Source organism: Sinohyriopsis cumingii, chromosome 19, assembly GCF_028554795.1.
Source record: "Sinohyriopsis cumingii isolate HCF-2022 chromosome 19, ASM2855479v2, whole genome shotgun sequence".
Classification (NCBI taxonomy): domain Eukaryota; kingdom Metazoa; phylum Mollusca; class Bivalvia; order Unionida; family Unionidae; genus Sinohyriopsis; species Sinohyriopsis cumingii.
The window spans coordinates 1,571,647-1,589,144 of NC_142979.1; the positions used below are offsets into that span (position 1 = coordinate 1,571,647).

The 17,498-nt window shown below is 34.4% G+C and overlaps 1 protein-coding gene across 2 annotated transcripts in view; it reads left to right on the forward strand.

The window, feature by feature from the left end:
• The first annotated feature begins 658 nt into the window (after positions 1–658).
• LOC149775040 (ribosomal protein S6 kinase beta-1-like) overlaps positions 659–17,498 on the forward strand; it is a 34,886-nt gene continuing 18,046 nt past the window's right edge. For both annotated transcript variants that reach the window (XM_089944001.1, XM_089944002.1), the window contains exons 1-9: positions 659–1,045; positions 5,095–5,126; positions 6,031–6,148; positions 7,749–7,817; positions 9,966–10,037; positions 10,923–11,056; positions 13,746–13,846; positions 14,765–14,855; positions 16,411–16,501. In XM_089944001.1, the coding sequence (XP_089800127.1) occupies positions 950–1,045; positions 5,095–5,126; positions 6,031–6,148; positions 7,749–7,817; positions 9,966–10,037; positions 10,923–11,056; positions 13,746–13,846; positions 14,765–14,855; positions 16,411–16,501 (804 nt within the window). In that variant the 5' untranslated portion in view covers positions 659–949. The remainder of the gene's footprint in view (positions 1,046–5,094; positions 5,127–6,030; positions 6,149–7,748; positions 7,818–9,965; positions 10,038–10,922; positions 11,057–13,745; positions 13,847–14,764; positions 14,856–16,410; positions 16,502–17,498) is intronic.

The following is a 17,498-nucleotide window of genomic DNA, read 5'->3' on the forward strand; positions in this document are numbered from 1 at the left end:
AAAATGATACCAGTAAAATTATGATGCCTAATTTAGCAATGTTTACCATAATAGCCATAAAGATTTAAGAACCCGTTCTATCAATTACTCCTGGTACATAGGACTCTAGATCAATATCACAAAACTTGCTCCATGCAAGTTTTAGGGTTCCCCTTAAATATGATTGTGTGATTAAAGTAATATATACTTGTATCTCACCCAATTTGAAAAATACATTAAAAATAATAATTACATTCATGTATATTACTTCCAACAGATACGATGTTCTTTTATTACGCACTATAACATCTTTTTGTAACGAATGATGTGTAGATATGTATCATGGGTCAGTGGCCTGTATTGCAATTAAACACTGTTATTATTGTTATTGTTGTTATTATTATTATTATTATTATTATTATTAAATACTGCTTCCGCTAAGACCAGTAAGTTGAACAATAAAATCATGGTGCTGGTACAAGTATGTTGCTGATTTATGTCAATATTGAGTCATTGAAAAGAGTTTAATTGTATCAGAAAATGTCTCATATTTTAACTAGTTTTAGGAAAGAGATTTAAATGAATTTTTAGGAAAGAGATTTAAATGAATAATCAATAAAATATGTTGTGTGACAGCTTTGCATCTACAATAGTATCTGTAATCCGCATTTCGTCATCAGGTCGTCTGCCAGCGGGCACATTGCTAGGTCGCATGTAACGATGTAGGCGGATCCCAGCAACGTTTCAGAGCACGTGAATTTATCCAATTAAATAGTATCTTACAAGAGCTCAGGAAAGAATAACACGTTTGATTGGTGGTATATTCTGGGGAAGGTCAGAGATCACGTGATAGCTGTGACGTCACAAGGATTCCCTCGATTCCTCGGTTAGAAAAGTCGAAATATGTTTGGTTTGGTTTTATTGTTCATAAATCGAAATAGCAGATTGTTGATCCTTCGAACATAGAGTAATGGCAGAAGTGTTTGATCTAGAATTACGTGACACCCCGAACGAGGAAGAAGACATCTCCGATGAGGAATTTTACACTCCTGAAGACACGATACAGGTACGTTGTATCAGCTTTAATCGGTCTATAACAGGTCTGAAACGGATATTGTCCTTGTATGGTTCAGAAGTTTGGCATAATCCATATAGTCACAAGCGTATCCCATGAAACATCAGCTTAATAATTAGAATGTTACCTTACTACTTTATACAGACTGTTTAGACTTTTCATTTCGTTTAACATCAGCCGGTATGAACGGCCATTAGGTTAAAAAAAAAGCCCCGAATCAGCTCAAGTGGCGATGGAAACTACATCATCCACACCCTTTCTGGCCATAAAGCGATCTGTTACAGATATCTAGCACACTTATATTATACTTATTAATTTTTCGTCTGTTACCGTGTTTACATTTATATTCCGTATCTAATGTGAGTCATTGAAAGCGGGGACAATAGACAATGCATAGTTTCGTTGGTATTTCCATATTACAAAAGCAAGAAAAGTTAGCTTGCCGGACCGACTGTAACATTTAACTGTAACATTATAAGAAATGTATGTTATTTTAAAGCTGAAATTATGATAAAAGTAAAATTCGTATTCTCATTCTTGCATAGAAAATAAATGTTCAATAGGAAATTTTTTGTTTTAGAATTGCATGCAGAAGATACCCGTGGTAAGATTTGGCTTATGCATTACATAGAAAGGAAGGAAATTTGACAGTTATATAGATTTGATAAATGACAAAATTTAATGATAGATTGACATATACATGAAATATACAAGGAATATGACAAATGCCTTAAGATAACACAAAAGTAAGCCATTAAATACATGAAAAAGCCACAACTTATTATTGAATGAAAACTTTGTGTGTGTGTGTGTGTGTGTGTGTGCTGCATCCTGAATTATGGAGAACTTGCTCTGGGAGATGTCACCCCACTGCGCCTGGAGAAGTCACCCCAAGGAGCATATAGACTAATTCTGAGATGTTACCATATGGTTGTTAAGGCTTTATGTATTGTTGTTTTTCTCCAACTTCTTACATCTGTAAAATTTGCAGTGTTTCAACATTTCCATTTGATCAACTCTGCTTCTGTTCTTAACAAAAAGGAAGTGTTATCTGTCCCATTTGCTCTGCTCTTCAAATCATTAGATGCATTTTATTTGGAAAAATAGAGCAGGTGTAAGCATGATGTGATGTCTGCAGTTTCATATATGAAAGTGTTCCAACCTAATAACCAAAGTCATCCTCTATAACCCAAATCAACTGAATTGGTACTGATCGTCAGTAAGCCCAAGGGTTATAGTATCATTTCTCTAACTGAACAATTTAAATCTGATTTTTCATTGAGATCTGATAACCATTGACAAATGATACTCAATAAAAAGCATCATTGACACCTACTCAGGAAATGCGGCCACTACCGAGTTCAACATCATGGCTAATGCGCAGAATTTGGACTGTTTCTGAAAGCTCACATGTACAAAGTCCATCATTTAGTTTATTTCTTCTTTGTTATCAGTGTTCGTAATTTTATTATTTCTCAGTAAAACAAACTATTTAAAGTTGAACAAGAAGTTTAAAAAATATTTACTACTAAATTGCTGATGCAAAATAATAATAATAATAATAATAATGAGGACTTTGTATAGCGCCTAATCTTTAGAAGCTCTAAGCGCTTTACAACATTAGACAACACCTATAAGATAAAAAAACATATAATGATATGATTACAAACACAAACACCATGAAATTAGAAAACATAGAAAAAAACATGCTGAGAATATTTAAGGTAGGAAACATTATTAGGTCTTGCAGTCAAAATAAAAATGAGTTTTGAGAGCACGCTTGAATGTGATCACTGTGTCTTTGTGTCTAAGTTCAGTGGGCAAATAAACAGGATTACGTTATTTTATTGTACATAACAACACCATGATCACGCGTGCTAACGGGATTTTGTTTCCTTCAGTGCATATTTGAACTGCTCGACATACTTGGAATTTAATGTGAAGATCATCTTTAAAAACAAATTTAAATGTCGCGTTTAAATCCTGGACTAAACTGAATAATATTTCACATTGTCCTAATCAGCTTTGAAGTTTGGAGAATCGGCCAGAAATATGGGCCGTATCAGTTAGTAATTTGTACCGAATCAGCCTGGTCCGAGTTTGAGAGTAATTACCACATTAATGAATAATGTTAGTATAATAGATGTATCAATCAAAAAAGTGAACAGTAGCTGTTGTTGTTGTTGTGGGGTTTAATGCCATTTTTCAGCACACGCAGTGCTATACATGGAGGCCAGTATTAATGGTGGAGGAAGAACCTGGGAAAACCCTGGAAAGAACCATTGACCCATGAGAAGCTACTGGCAAGCTTTCTCACATACCAAGATTGGCCGAATCTGAGACTTGAACCCATGCAGACAGAGGTGAGATGGCAGTGATCCATAACGGAGAGCGCTTTGGACCATTAGCCACTTGGGGCCCCCAAAAATGAACAGTAATATTTGTTTTAAATTTTTGCTGTGGTGTTCCACTGTGTGTTGTTATAAGAAAGTTTATATGAACACACAGACTATCAATTATAAGTGATTTATTTTTTTGTTCTCAACAAGATGAATGCAGAATGGGAAGGAAGGGTTTATTGTACAACAAGTGAACAACAGTCTTGAACTTAAGTGTGGAAGAAAAATGCACATTCATCTGATGCAGTTTCATACAAAAGCAAAGGTGCATAATAAGTTGATGTTGGAAACATTGAATAAAAAAAGCATAAACATGTCTTTAATGTTATTTCATTTGGTAGATAATTTCTTACTTTTCATGGAGAAAAAAAAAAGAGTAAAAAAATTGAGGATTGTTCCAGTACCTATGTTAACATAATTTTACAATATAAAGATCAGCAAAGATATAAAGTATGGATTTCAAAATGAATACTTTTTGCTACCAATATTGAAACAGTTTTGCCATATGAGGTGAGCACTGATGGAAAACAATGGCACTATTTCCCATATTATTCAGTACCAAGCATAGGGTCATCTAAAAGAACGAAGCACAAAAATGTATTCAGATACATGCTGAACATATTCAGTCAAGGAAAAGGTAGTCAAAGATCTATTTGACAATCTGAACCCTCTACAAAAATGACTATGACTACTTAATAGTACGTTTGATAAAGTAATTACATTTATTTGAATATCAATGAATTTAAATAAGTTGCGCATGGCACTTACATAGATTTTGTCAAAATTGGTTAAGAACAAAAGTGTTTATATCCGAGTTAAAAACAATGATGACTTGTGCTTTTTATATTTTTAAACATGTGTTCCTGTTGTTTTAGTAGATGTCCGATGAAAAGTAGGATCTCAGCAAATTTGACAATGATTTTAATATCACTGCATATATCTATAAACTTACCGAAATTTACCAAATGATCAAACAGGAATGTACACTTTGCCATGATGCACCATTATGTTGGAATGACAAACGTAATGAAATAGAATTATGACACATGTGCAGCATATAATCTAAAACATTTATTCAACACTGACACTTAGTTCTTCGTTTATGAACACATCCCACAAGTGAAATATTCTTCCTAGTTTTTCTTTTGTTTTCATATATGACTACGTTTCAGTTTCCCATCTGAAACCATTTGGAGTTTGCTTCCTTGTACAGGAGAGTCAATACCAGATAATAAGATACATTATTTGTGTATTCATGTGGTGAAATCTTTGTTGCTAACAGTATTGTTTTAAGGTACACATTTCTATCTTTTAAATAATTTATTTATTTCAAAGATAAATATTAATTAGGTTTTCTGGATTACAAATTTTGGGGTGACTTTTCCAACCATTTGGGGCGACTTCAACCACTCTGGGACGACTTCTCCAGATATGTTGGGATGAGTTCTCCCAGGACGAGTTCTCCACATACCCTGTATCTTCGTCAGTGTTACAGCATTAGCAGCTCTGGCATTGTAGTTGGCAGAGTATTGGACTTTAAGAGGGATGGTAGCTTTTGGACTGGTTACAGCATTTAGGTGGACATTGACTTGCATGTGTGTGTTAAATGGTAAAGTTACTTGTTCTCACTTTCTCTTGCAGAGGAGGGATGGAGCTTGTGGGAATGAGGAATTGTGAGTATGCTTTATGAATATGGTCAAGTTCTTTATAATTCTTAAAACAAAAATCAAAGGCAACTTGTCTTGGATTTGTGTCATTTTCTTCAAAATGTAGACAGTTTTGTAAAGTAAAGAGCTGTAGGCTTCTGGATAATGGATTTCTGTAATTGATAAAGCATATAAAAATTTAATGGCGTAAACACAGATCGTCTGAGATGGAGGACTGCATAAAATGATACATTATAGACAATACACATTCATTCATAGTGTTTTCTGCTGTCTTAACTGTCAAATTGTTACTCTAGCAAGCTGGGCAGTAATTAACATTTGTAAGATAAAGGTATGTTCATCTTTCAGAATTAATCAATTTCAGAAACATAAATTGGACATATTGTTACAAGCAGTTTATCATATGATTACCCAGTTGTTTGAACAACTCTTAGTTGTCAGCCGGTATGCAGACATTTTGTTTTTAGATATGTTGCTAGTGGCGTTGATTTCAACTATGCTTAGATACTTCAGTTTGAATGGTTATCATTATAAAATTAATGGGCATTGCAATTCACAAAGCAGTCATAAAGTATTGAGAAATTTAAAGCACTGAACTAAAATAAAATCAGAAGGAAAAAAAATATGTTTGTTGATTGGTATGTAGAGCTGGAAGTGGTATTGTAAATTCAAGGTATAAACTTATGTCAAATTGTAATCTTCCTTGTGTTTCCTGCGTAACATTTCTTCAAATCGTTCTCCTGAATATAACTTGCATATGTTGCAATCATTTTCACTAACATATGACATTGATCTAAAGGACATAATATGACCAACTGAGTGTAATCAGTCTCCGTAGATATGTCAGTGGTAGAAAAATTTATTTATTCAAATCGAATATTTACAAAAAATATTTGTAAACATCTTTCAGGGAGGAAGGTATGGAAACCTTGGAATTGTCAGAAAACACAGTCAATCCAGGAAGCCGACGAGTTGGGCCTGAGGATTTTGAATTGCTCAAAGTTTTAGGAAAAGGCGGTTATGGCAAGGTACATTATAATCAAAAATGACTAGTGCATGGTTGTTTCTGTTGAAATTTTAGCAAAAGTGATATGCAAATTATCATCTAATTTTTAAGAAAGATAATAAAATTTTGAAGAATGAGACATTATTGATCATGGTCAAATGGTTAAATTTTAGCAGGTTTATTTTTATTCCTTTATAATAATTTCTCACATCAAGAAGGAATTACAGTAAATGCCAGCTGTACAGTCTTTCAGCAGACTCAATAACAGGTAATATACACATAAAACTTGATGTTGCAATCCACTGTAATGTGCCTCTAATTTGACTCATCATGTAATAACATCTTGATAGGTAGATGCTTTTATTGAGACAATAAACACTAATATTAGTGTTGATTATGCATTCCCTTGGTGGGCAAATTGATTGGAGTTACCAGCAGTTGGGTTGATAAGGCCACGAAAAAATGTTTGTTTCCAATCACACCGGTTTTCAAATTATGGTAGGCACTTATTTTATTTTTAGCATTCTATATACTTAATATGATTTTTAGTGATTTTTTTATGACAATGGTTAGCCAATGGAAACATATTTTTTTGTTTGACCTGACAAATGAATGTGACACCCCATTCAATCAATAACATTCAATTGAATTTTGTCAGAACATGTTTGGAAGCATTTCAGGTGAAATAGTCTTCTTTGGTCTTCTCATAATTTCCAGTATGAGAACCAGGAGGTCATTTGGTGTAGGGTGCTCCCCTTTACAGATCACTCGCATTTCACCTGTCTGCTTGGGGCTTGAGCCTGGGCTTACCTAGAATGGGTATTGTCAGAAAGCTTGCCAGTAGCTTTCAGTGGGTTGATAGTTCTTCCCAGTGTCTTTCCTGGTTCTTCCTACACCAGTATGCTAGCCACCATGTATTGCCTGTAATGTGCCCAAAAATGGTGCAAAATCTCTCCCAATAAAATAAAGTAAGTACTGTCTTCACTTTTATATAAAATTTGCTCCGCTGCAGACAATGTAAACCTTGCCATATTATTGTTTAGCACATCACATTTGGGCATGTGTTATAAATGGTCAGATGTGCAAGGAAATTTACACCAAATGAAACTATATTCTGTGTTTTGTTACAGTGCATACTCACTTATAAATTAAGTTAGCAAACATAGATCCTGATCTGTTGTAGCATAATGCACATGTAAGTTAGGATCACTTTTGTTTGTTCCACTGATTACTCTTTACAAATTACACCGATCCAGATCTGCTGGTGCATTATGTTACAGCAGTTCTGTGTCTGTGCAGTTTGTATATGGACTGTCTTATATAAGCAAGTATATATGGTAGGTTTTTTGCTGTACTTTTGCTTCCTAGACATTGTTACATTCACCAGTAGCTTCCTTTATATTCACAAGAACTATTCACTCATCAAAAAATGGGTAACAGTAGCATACTTTTAAAAACCCATCACATTAAGTCAGTGCAGTTTGCAGTTGGACTGGTCCTGTAAGCAAGTATAGACAGTAATATTGAAATTTAAGTTATGTCAATAAGATGTTAGTGGAGCTGGCGAAAGTGATAGATGTTGAAGTGGGGAATCTAACCATTCGTAATGTTATGTTCTTCAGGTTTTTCAAGTGCGAAAAATTACTGGCCAAGATGAGCGGGAAATTTTTGCAATGAAAGTATTAAAAAAGGTAATTATATTTGTATTCACTGGAAAAAGTAAGAAAGATTGTCCTGTCAATAAATGACAGTACAAGCCAGATATCAGTAATGTGGAGATGTTAAATGTGAAGAAAATGGATCTGTGAATTGGTTTTATGTTCATTAAAAATGTGAAATATGTAAATTTCTGTACTCTTTAGAACAGATAGGTAAACAAGTATACCACTCCCTCGATGACTCGCGCCCTGATAACTCACAAACCCGCTTATAACGTGGTGTAGGGCATGGATCCCATTTTTTAAACCCGAAAATGCCCCCAAAATGTATCCCTATTGGTTGAACTTGAAGAAAATCACAATCAAAATTGGTAACGGAAACTTGGATGTATCGCTCGTTTTATCGTTGAAAACGGTAGATAGGTCCTGACAATTTTAATTAACACTATGAAATATCAAATTTAAAAATAGCTCATACAATTTTTTACATTTTCTTTCCAAACGACATTCCTAGTACACCGCAATTAACGATATGTAAGGAAATTTTGATCAATGAAAATGTCACTTACATCGAATGGAGGCAGTACTTTAATAAATAAATACAAATTAAACAAAAAAATTATCAATTGAAATTTGTGTGCTAGTTCCATCTTTTAGTTCCTTTTAAGTGTAATCGTCATAAATGCAATGTGTCCTCTTGTAATTAAACGTAAAATGCATCAATCTACCGTAACAGCTGTCTGCTAGCATTTCTCTGAGAACCTAATCAAGTGCCAACCGTGTTTTGATAACTGACTTGCTGAAGTGTTTGTTGTATTGTTGCACTGAATTTAAAAGCTGGCCTCCTTTGTTATATCATGTTATTTATGACTTTTGAATAAAACAAAAAGGAGGTGGAATAAAAGTAAAGTTAAAAGGCAAAAAAATCAGACAAACTTAAAATCTAGCGGCCTCGGTCATATGTCGGGTGAACTCACTTCATTTCATCAATCGAACACTGTAATAAACGTTATTGTGTATGTAACAGAGACTGCCTTAAATTAACTGACTCTTTCATAACTGATCAAAGATAACAAGGCAGCCAAGCGAAATGAATATATAGTAAAATATAGAGCTTGATTTCACAGATACGGACCATTGTGGGCATGCGAGTTTCAGAGAATTCTTGAACTGGCATTTAGAGATATCCTCAGCAATGATAAGAAATTTCATTATTACTTCCACTGAAATCACAACAATAACATTGTACTAATTGAACAATAAAAAATTGAGTTTCGACATTGACATGTCACCAAAACAATGTCGCTTGTTTTTGAAATAAGGGAATCTTGTTTGGTGGTGTATCAGCAGTTAGTCTAGTTCCCAAATTATGGACTACCAGTTTGGCAAGATACTATTAAACACCACTACGGGAACCAGACTCATCAAGAAAACAAAAAGCAGTGACATAACACACAGATTTTTCGCATACACATGATGGTTGTTCAAACCAGTTGGAACGATCTTTCATATGTTGGATATTTTGGAAAAAAATGTTTTTTAAACAGAATAATGAACAACTTCATTAAAAAAAAACGCATTATAAAAAATTATTATCGACATGATTGTAAAATGAGGATTCAGTCATTAAACAGCCCATATCCCTAACAATGCTTCCCCCTCTACGGTTTTATCGATGTCAAAGCAATTTTTTCAAATTTTGGAGGTCTCTCTGTAACTCGCGCCTCGCTTATAGTGCGGTCTATGTTTGTGGACCCCGATGTGCGCAAGTTATCGAGGGAGAAGTGTATAATGAATTTTCTCTGTCCTGCTGTTCTGTGTTTTTAAATTTGGCACATAATTTCTTATATAATTTGTCTACAGACATGAATAGCTACTGGCATAAAGACCAGTGGTTCATTAGCAAGTTGCCAACCAGAACAAGCCTGTCTCATGTGAATTGCAACCCATAGCAAGGCATCATGTATGATTGGATTACATTTTTTTTCCAAGTTTTACTCATTTGGTTATTACATATATACGGATAGTGCTGTTATCTTGCATATGTACACATACATACATACACGTGAACACAGACACACACCTTATTGTTCACTGGAAACTAGGTGGGTGGTTTTCTTGCATGAATAAATGGAAATATTTGCATCATTATTGTACTAATTTGCTTTCTTGTGTCCTCAGGCCACAATTGCACGAAATGCCAAAGATACAGCACATACCAGAGCTGAAAGGAATATTTTGGAATGTGTTAAGGTAGGTTGACATTGACGCTGTTATTAACACTAAAGCTCTTTTTCAGTTAATTTGAGAGCTTATGACAATTTTACAATGCTTGTGTAGTTACATTTTTAAGGAAAATAATATTCAATGTACTTTATTCAGGTAATTTTTCATTGAAGGCAATAATGGTCAGCTCATGTTGATGTAAATTTTCTCTTCTCACCTGGATGCCCAGTTTTTCATTTTAAAGCCAGATCTTAAGGTCATAATGTCATAAATCCACCAAGAATGTCAGTTTGGAAGAAACGGAGAAATGAATAAAAGGTGAATTGTATTGGTTGAAATTAAGGATTAATAAATATTGCCATATTAATTTTGCAATTCATATACTAGCCTACATACATGCATGATTTTCAAATATAATTATGAATTTTTTTATGAAGTATATCGTTAGTGTGATAAAAAAAATTCCTCTGAGATGGAATGATCAACAAACAAAATATTTTGCAAGTAAAATGTATGTACAGGAATTGTGAATATTTTCTCTTAAAACTGTTGCATTTTTAATTTCAAAATCATGCATAAACCTGTTATTAGAGATTACCTGTTTTATAGAGACAACTTTGTTTTGGCAGAAAGGGTTTTACTGACATGTAATGCATTCTTGTGTCTTGAACATGCTTAATTTCCAAAATTTGCTCTGAAGATTATAGAACTAATGTATTCTTTGCAATCAAATTTGCACATTAATGAGAACTGTTTTATTTTTATCCCATTTCTCTCTTAAAAACTTTCAATTTTAAATTGTAAATATATTTTTTATTTTAGTCTTTCTTATCATTCTCTTTAAAAATTAACATGATTTTAGATTACGAGTTAATATATAAGTAAAATATGCTATTATTTGCTTTGTTTCAGCATCCATTTATTGTAGATTTGATATATGCCTTTCAAACTGGAGGCAAACTCTATCTAATCCTGGAGTACCTGCCAGGGGGAGAGCTCTTCATGCAGCTAGAAAGGGAAGGAATATTTATGGAGGACACAGCCTGGTAAGGAAACTTTCAATTCAGTTTTCAGTATTGGTTAGGACTTTACATATTTCTGCCCACATACTGGATCACGGTGATACAATGATGGATCTTTCTGCAAGTCCGTCCATGACTCAGATGGTTCTCATGCAATAACTTTATTTTGTGTTAATCCCTTTTTTTGTGCTTTGCACATACATATTTAAAGAGTCACATGAATAGAGATAGGACTCTTCAATTTTGGAATGAAAAGGTTTAAGATTAAGGTCATTGGAAACCTGGTTGGGAATTCTATTTCTGCATGATAATCAAGTTTTCTGCATCTGATTTTCATGCTCCTGGATGGTTTGATTTTACTTGGGCAGAGACAAGTTGGTATTGATTTGAAAATACTCTGCTGTAGATGGGATCTTTTCCGTTGATATGACAGCACCCTCAAGAGAATTGAATATTGGTATACTTATGCAGAACTGATGTACAGTATTTATTTGAGGGTAAACAAATTGATGTTTAAGTGTTGTATTTTTTACAGAATCAATTAACTGTTGCCCTCAGGGAAAGATCCATTAAGATCAAGCATGTGTAACTTCCACAAAATGTATGGACTAGATAATATGCTTTTAAAGCCACACACTGATATAAATAAGTGGATTAAACCAGATCTGGCCCAGGGTAATAGGTTGCACATGTCTGATTTAGATGAGTGAAAAATATAAAGAAAAACCCCAAAACAGAACGGTACTTTTTTATGTGGCCAAATATCAGGCCGCATTAGATGATATCAATAATATCCCATTCCAAACATTGTATATTAGACATACTAGGTAGGTTTTTTCTTTCCATTACTTTGTCATACATTTTATCTCAAATAAAGTAAATCTATCTGATAATCATGTTATTGAAACTTTTATTGCAAATTTTCATAGTACAGTCAAACTAGTCAATAGTGGTCACTCATGGCAAAAGACAAAACTGGCTGTTGCACACAGGTGATAGCTATACACAGGTTTGCCTCGTAAAACGGAACAAATACAATGCACCAAAATGTTGTTATTGCTATTATTATTATTATTTACTATAACAAAATCATAATTATGGGCACAGGTTGTTCTCTTGCAGATTTCTGTTCCACACAAGATTACTGTATTCTACTCACTTTAATCCATCTTGGATATGAAGTCATCACCAACCTAAAAATATACACTGTTCATAGTTTGTTTGTGCTGTAAAACATTATCTGGATTAGTCAATTGATCTGCTCTTTGAGAAGGCCATGATGAACAGAATAAATGGCTTCATTGTGACCCGTGACCCAAAACTCCACTCACCTGCCTTTCACAGTTTGAATATTCAGTGATCCTCGACCCTTATGAAAAGGAACGTAACTCTTTTAATAGATGATCTTTTTTCTTAAGAGATAGTTGTAATTCACAGACAACTATACTTGTCGTAATCGCAACAAGGTAATTCCATTTCTGCTGCAAAAACACGGTTACTTTTCTCACCATCCAGCGAATGAATAAGAATAAAAACTGCCTTGTTTTTCAAGCCAACCTGTTGACACCTTTGACAATATGCCTGGAGTACAATTGAAATAGGAAATGCTTAAACATTGATTCATTTGATGCTATTATTTGTGTTTGACTTTCATTGTGACATGAACACAGAACATTGGAGACATGAAACCCTTAAACATCGATTCATACAATATGCCTTTATCCAAACAAGGTCTTGTTCATCAGACAAAAGTAGGGTTTACTTTGCATATGTGGAGCAGTCACTGCTGATATGTTCCAGTGACTGCTCAAGGCAGGGTAAGACCACTGTTTATAAAACACCTGGCTCTTGACCATAGAAGGCAGGTGACTGTAAATACAGGGCATTTATAAAGGAAATTTGGCATGATGTTTTATAATGACCTTTGTGAACAGGTGACTGCTGGTAACCGATTTCAAACACGGTTGACTGTATTTGCCAAATTTAGGTCTTTGGTTTGTAATGGGTCATTTTTGAGCCATTATACCTATAAGAATAAATTTAATACACAGGATTGTCCCAAAAAATACCAGATCCAATAAAATTTATGAAAATACCATATGTGCTGGCTTATGAGTCCAACTGGAAACTGCGGAGACCGAGATCTGCCAATTGCATGATGCTCTGGCAGATCTGGTTCTATGCAGTTTGTTTTGGAGTAATCAGTAGAACATATAAAATAGACCCTAATCAACTGTTCTGGTGGCCTAAGTGGTTAAAGCATCCACATTGGATGTGGGATATTGCGGGTTTGAATCCTGGTTGCATCATACCATTGACTTATAAAAATGGTACTAACAGCTGCCTCACTTATTGATCAGCTTTAAGAGTTTAGTGTTAGGACTGGTCAGCATGGTGTCATGATAATGTGACTGGCAGGACATGAAGCTACATGTCTGCATCATGATGCCCCAGTACTAGACATCACTATAAACTGCCACACTGCAGACATCATAGTGATATGACTCCTATCGTTAAAGCTATTTTAAAAACTTAAAAAAAACCCCAGACCCTCATCTGCTGGCACATTATGATACAGCCAGTTAGGATCTTTGTTATTTGCAACTGTACCCAACCTATAAGTGAGTGTATATGGTAGTAGAAATATATTGGATGATACATATTGTTTACTGATACGTATTGTTTACTGATGGTATTTATTGTTTACTTTCAGTTTCTATCTTGCCGAGATTACACTTGCCATAGAGCATCTCCATTCCCAAGGCATTGTCTACAGGGATTTAAAGCCAGAAAACATTCTCCTGGATTTGCAGGGTAAAGTTCACCTCTTTGATAAGAAGATCAAACAGGAAGGGGGAAATTATAGGAATTGTCATATATAATTTGCATTTTAAAATCAGCTACATTCATTTTGGTAACTTTTCATTAGATAATACCACACTGATATTCAGGGGAATCTTTAAGTTCACCTGGCCTGAAGCTATGGAAGAGATGGTGGCAAAAATCTCTGAAACACTGTAGATAAACTAGCAACTGACAAGTGCAGGCAAATTCTGTTTTGGACATTTTTTTGGATGAACAAATAATAATTTGTAAATGTGATTGATACTAAGTTCATTTGGTGTATTTCTGCATCCAAATTTCTTTTTATGAAATCACATTTTTTTTTAAAAAGCAAAGTCATTGCCAGAAGAAGAGGAAAGTGTAAACAGCATTCTTTAATGTCAGGGCCCCAAGTGGCAGAGTGGTCTAAAGCACTCTCCGTTACGGATCACTGCCATCTCACCTCTGTCTGTGTGGGTTCGAGTCTTGAATTCGGCCAATGTGGGTATGTGAGAAAGCTTGCCAGTAGCTTCTCCTGGGTCGGTGATTCTTTCCGGGGTTTTCCGGGGTTCTTCCTCCACCATTAATACTGGCCGCCATGTATAGCCTATCATGTGCTGAAAAATGCCGTTAAACCCTTCAACAACAACATTCTTTAATGTATGTTTTCACTTCACTAATGATTTTCAAGCAGACTTTGTTATCCTGATTTCATAAAATCTTCGTACTGGTACGAAAATGGAGGTGTATCTGATAATTTGTTACAGTATTTCTCTGAGTTGATGCACTTTCAATAAGATAATAATACCTTTGTCTGCATTTGAATTTTTATCACACTTGATATATTTGGCTTTATTGTTTTCTAGCAGTAACAGTATGAAGTTCATTAATTTTTTTACCATTGTACAGGCCATGTGAAGTTGACAGACTTTGGATTGTGTAAGGAAGCTATAAATGAGGGTGCTTTGACTCACACTTTCTGTGGAACTATAGAGTACATGTGAGTATCAAATTAAGCAAATTCGAATTGTAACTTTTTTGGAAAAGGAGAGGGAGGCAAATAGCTTTCACGTAAATTTTATAAACATGTCACTGTACCATATTCTTGCTTATAAATCAAGTCAAACTGCAAACAAAAAAAAAGTCCTGATCTGCCATATCATAATGAACCTGCAGATCAGGGTTTGTGTTGTTTGTTCTACTGTTTATTCCTAACAAACTACACAGACATTCTGCTGGTTTATTATGTAATGGCAGATCTGGGTCTGTGCAGTTGGTTATATGCAGTAGGTTTCTTTCTGCAGTTATTTTTGTTTCGTAGACATTGCTATATTCACAAGAACTATTAACCTCATTAAAAAAATGGGTCATGATCACATAATTAAAAAAACTTCCATCACATTAAGTTCGTGCATTCATCTTAATTTTGTATAATACTAGTATATCTTCAGTCAGGGGCCTAAGGCCCAGGTCAGGCATAACATTCCATAGGCATGTGATATTTTGACTAAGCTACTTATATATTATATCTTAATGGTGTTTCATGTACCTCATACTCAAGGTCAAGGCCATGGGAAATCATTGACTTCCACCCTTGTTTTTTAACCAGTCAAGATATTTCACTGAAATTTTAGCCACTTAAATGTCTTGACTATATGATTTGATGCATAACGCATGCTCCTATTGCAAGGTCATGGTCAGGGTTAATTGGAATTCTTACTTCGTTTTTTTTTGTATAATCTTTGAACTGCTGAAAATATTTTTTAGTTGGTTATGTATCAAAACTGGTTGGATACTACAGCCATGACATATGTCAAGGTCATATTCGGGGTTACACACAAGGTGCAATCTTTGTGGTCAGAGTCATTGTAGTAATGAAGAATTTCATTGTCAACCATTTTGATACATCATCGCCACAATATATCCAAATTGACATGTGTTTGCTAGATGCTGTTTCAAGAATATGTTTGTAATGTCTTAAAACCCTACACTTTATCAGTAAATATTCCACCGTTTGTCATGAGAAGTATATCATGTGGTGCTCTGTTTATTTTTTTGATTTTAGTATTTTACCAGGTTTTGTAGATATTATAGTTGCTGTAATGCAGATTTTAAGACCCCAAGTGACAATGATCTTTCTGTCTTTCCAGCAGAGGCAAATAAACGGCTTAATTTCATATTCTTTGAGGCTCCTTTACCGTCATGAATAGCATAATTTACTCTTATGAACAGCTTTTTCATATTTCTGTTGTTGTCATCAATAACTCTTTGTTGTCATGTTACTTTAATGAATAGCTTTTTTCTTATTCTTACAGTCTCTTTGATATCATGAAAAGCATATTGTTTGTGGTTTTTTATTGTCATGAATTCCTATTTTCATAGTGGTTTTAATGTCATGAATACTTTATTTCTTGATGGTTTTACTGTCATGAATAGCTTATTTTATGTTATTTTTTGGTTTAGTTGTTGCTAACCTTAGATTTGGAACAATAAAACCATAATTAACATCCATAATGTTTCAAATGAAGGACTTATTCCTTAATGTAATTTTGCAGGGCTCCCGAAATTTTGATGCGGACTGGTCATGGTAAGGCTGTCGACTGGTGGAGTCTTGGAGCTCTGATGTATGATATGTTGACAGGAGCTGTAAGTAACATTTCAGCATTTTAATGTACAATTTTTTAAAAGTTACTTTGTGTCCTCTAGCATTATTCTTTGGACTAACTTTGGAATATAGCACTTACTGTGTCTATCTGTAAACATTTTGTTTCTGGAGGATAATTCAAACTGTTCAAGTTTTCCTATTCTTGAGGTTTCAGCATTCTGTATTTTTATTAACATTGAAGGTGTAACATAAGTAATATTTCAAATGAGAGTAGTGGAATCTAGGGTACTGTCATAAGTGAGTGCTGGACTGGATGGCATTTTCAGGTTGAGTCTATATTTAAGCGTGTACCAGGGGACTTGTCATCTCTAGGTAACCTTTTTTAATTTTTGCTCCTGATGTCATGTCCTGTGACTGCACCCTAAATTTAAAACTGGTGTTACCATCTACACCTCCCAATATCTTGCTACAAATTATAAATTTTCCACTGAGTGGGTGGCTGAGTGGTCAATGGCACTTGTCTTTTCAGAAGCATGGGTCAGAGTCTTGGGCTTGACCGTTGAGGGTATGTGAGAAAGCTTGCCAGTAGATTCCCAGGGTTTTCCTTTTGGTTCTTCAACGAAAATATAAGACTGCGATATATAGCCTGTCATGTACTGAAAAATGTTATTTAACTGATAATGAACCAGTCAGCCTCAAAGTGTATATTGCTGTTAAGTTAGACTATTAATTGAACTGCATATTACTCACTGCATGAATCGCCATTCATTCATAGTGTGCAATTAATTTTTAAATTTCAGGATTTCACGAGTCTTTTAAAATATGAAGTTTTCTTATAACAAGAATTAGTTTTAAAAATAATGAATCTGAGTTAATAAATGACAACACTATTTTAACCACTGTCTACAAATAGACCAAATCAAAAACACAGGATAAGGGCACATGAACATTGTTTGGTTAGAAAACGCGTGGCTGAAGCTGTGGAAGGCAGGAGACTGTTCAGTCTAGTTTTCTGCATGATATGATGTTATTCAAACA